Genomic DNA, 2,756 nt, shown 5'->3' with positions numbered 1-2,756 from the left:
AAAAAAAAAAAAAAAAAAAAGACCGCCATATGTGTGGAACTTATGGGACCACCATTGCATATGCAGTTCGTCATTGACTGAAATGTCATGATGGCGCACTGTATATACCAGGGCCCACATTCTAGAATCTGAACCAGTGTTTAAGTTTTCTGTTCTGAGTCCTTGGTAAAATATCACCAATGGAAATAACTTCTTACTCTTAATAAAGCTGAAACAAACAAAAAGGACTAAGGTATTTTTTTCATACCTAATATTAACATCGATGAGGATAAATGCCCTAGTTAACAAATCTAGTTTCACAGGACACTAAGGATAGATAAGGAGACAAAGGAAAAGTTACAGTCTCTTCAAAAAATGTTTCTTTACTTTTATGTGTTAAAATTTGAAACTGTATTTCTTCCTCTATTCTATCCCAGTTCCATTCTTCCACCTGCAAAGGTAAGTGGCAAATTCAAGAGATGGGGAAAGGTCACTGAAAAGCAAATCTGCATTTACAGCATGATATAAAATACCCTACAGTAGCATTTCTCAAAATATATTACTTAGGTTAGGAGCAGTGATGTGCTACTGTAGTCCCAGCTACTTGGGAGGTTGAGCCAGGAGGATCTCAAGACCAGGAGTTTGAGGCTGCAGTGTGCTATGCCCACACCATGAACAGCTACTGTACTACGGTCTGGACAACCTGTCTCTTAAAAAAAAAAAAAAAAAAGTGAGAGATGTTGTTCAGATAAATGGTCCTCAGAAGTACTCTGGCTAAATAAGTTTAAGAAACATTCTAACCCATTCCAGAGATTCACAGTACACGGGACAAATTAAAAATGCTAAAAAGTTCATCAGATCAAATTTAACTCCTTTGACTCAGCATCTGTTAAATATATCAGGTCAGTGCTTCTCAAACAATCTGGTTAAGAACTAATTTTCTTTTAATTTCCTATTGATTGTGGTCTGATTCTCTCACAAAATTGTTAGACATAATTAAAATTTCAAAATGAACACATATGAAAATAACCTTACATTTTTTGAAGTATTAGATTTAACAGATATAAAATTGCTTCTTTATATTGGAATGAAAGTTTCCATACACTCTTAATACCTCTACTTATCTTGTCATAAATTAGTAACAATTTGTGGCTGGCTCACTCCCTAGAAGACAGTCTACACTCTACGGCCTTGTAGAATTATTATACAGGATCTCAGAACCTTCATATTTTGTAATACCTACAAACATCAATAGGATACCATTTAGTAAGCACTGATATAGAGCATAAAGATATAAAATAATATGGTCAAAGTTTATTCCCCAACAAATACTGATCCAATCCATCTATACATTATAAAAAAAGTTCTAGCTGTGATCAAAATACTTCACAGCTGAAATAAAGTATAACCTCAATACCTGGTTTCTTTCAGGTAAGGCAGTTTGGAAAATAGAAAAAGCCAAGAAACTCACTTCAGGGTCTCAAGTGACATTTGTAAGTTGTAATTGCGTTCCTGTTCAGGAAGCTTGGAGAACTCCACCAGACATGGGTGTTGTCTCTTATTGTCGTCTCTAACCTGTAACAGGATAGGAAATTGACATGTAATAGTCTCCAATGTCAGATGCTAGCACTGGTAATTCAACTGTGCAGTACAAAGTGGAGGCAGAAAGCAAGAAGGAACACCCAGCTCATCATCCCAGCAAAGCTGCCTCCATAATCTCCAGGCACAGCCACTGTCGTCAGTGGTAAAACCTGGCATTATTTGCACTCCTTCTCTCGTGTTTAGTAGTTTGTGGTCTCAGCTTCCATCAGATACTCACAGGTTTACACACTCAGCTCCTTCCAGCACCTGCTTAAAACTCACTTTCTCAGTGAGCTTCCCTCTGCCCAACTTGTCTAATTTGGCAATCTGTCCCCTCTTTTTATTCCCCCCATAATCCTGCCCTCTAACTGACTAGGTCTTTATTTATTGGGTTATTGGTTGTCTCCCTGCACTAGAAGGTAAGACTAAAGGAACAACACTTTTAGTCTCTTTTGTTCTTGGATGTATTACAAACACCTGGAACACACCCGGCACCAGGTAAGCGATCAGCAATGGTTTATAAACTGAGATGAATTCTGTGTAAGGAGGGTGTGGTAATAACAATTTTACTTTGCAGTCGTTTTTCCTGTGTAAAGTCAAACTGACGAGAGACATCAATAAACAACATGACTAACTGATATCAACTCTTTGAGGTGGCTCTGGCTATTCACTTCACCCTTGCAGGTCACTTCCTGATCTCATAAATCATTCTACCATCTTAACTATGTTGGTTTGCATAATACAGGCATTTTACATTTCAATCCTTGAAAGTGGATATTAGCAATTGCATTAAACAAAATGCAAGATTTTAGGAATGAATTAATGGGGTTGATATTCTCTAGCTTTGGATTAGTAATTAGGTTTGCTATCTTCCTAGAGACCTAAATTATATAGGCAATATTGTTGTGGTAGCACCTAGGTGACAACCATATGCTGTCAGGGAACAAATTACTTCATAGGAATAAGTACCAGGTTCTAAAAATGCCACATAAAAAGCATGCAAACACAAATGAGACATTTTTTTAAAGTCTTCAGAAATCACCAAGTTAGAAATAATGCGTTTATTCCTTTCTTTTTGGTGATCATTACAAATGAACGGGACTTATATAAAAGTATATGCTTGGCCACCCCTTCGAGTCCCCTACCACTGTGGGAGCTTTTCTGTCCTCTCAATAAATCCTGCTTTCTAAAAAAAA

General features: G+C 37.0%; 1 protein-coding gene across 1 annotated transcript in view; it reads right to left on the bottom strand.

Moving 5' to 3' along the window:
- RYR2 (ryanodine receptor 2) overlaps positions 1 to 2,756 on the bottom strand; it is a gene marked incomplete at its 3' end in the record, with an annotated part of 448,211 nt that overhangs the window by 192,919 nt on the left and 252,536 nt on the right. Inside the window, exon 24 of the mRNA XM_008059232.1 lies at positions 1,451 to 1,554. Coding sequence (XP_008057423.1) covers positions 1,451 to 1,554 — 104 coding nt within the window. The remainder of the gene's footprint in view (positions 1 to 1,450; positions 1,555 to 2,756) is intronic.

This window comes from Carlito syrichta, unplaced genomic scaffold (genome assembly GCF_000164805.1).
Source record: "Carlito syrichta isolate Samal-C Ts95f unplaced genomic scaffold, Tarsius_syrichta-2.0.1 Scaffold303965, whole genome shotgun sequence".
Classification (NCBI taxonomy): domain Eukaryota; kingdom Metazoa; phylum Chordata; class Mammalia; order Primates; family Tarsiidae; genus Carlito; species Carlito syrichta.
Note: the sequence above shows the minus strand (reverse complement) of the source record. Positions and strands in the feature narration are given on the sequence as shown.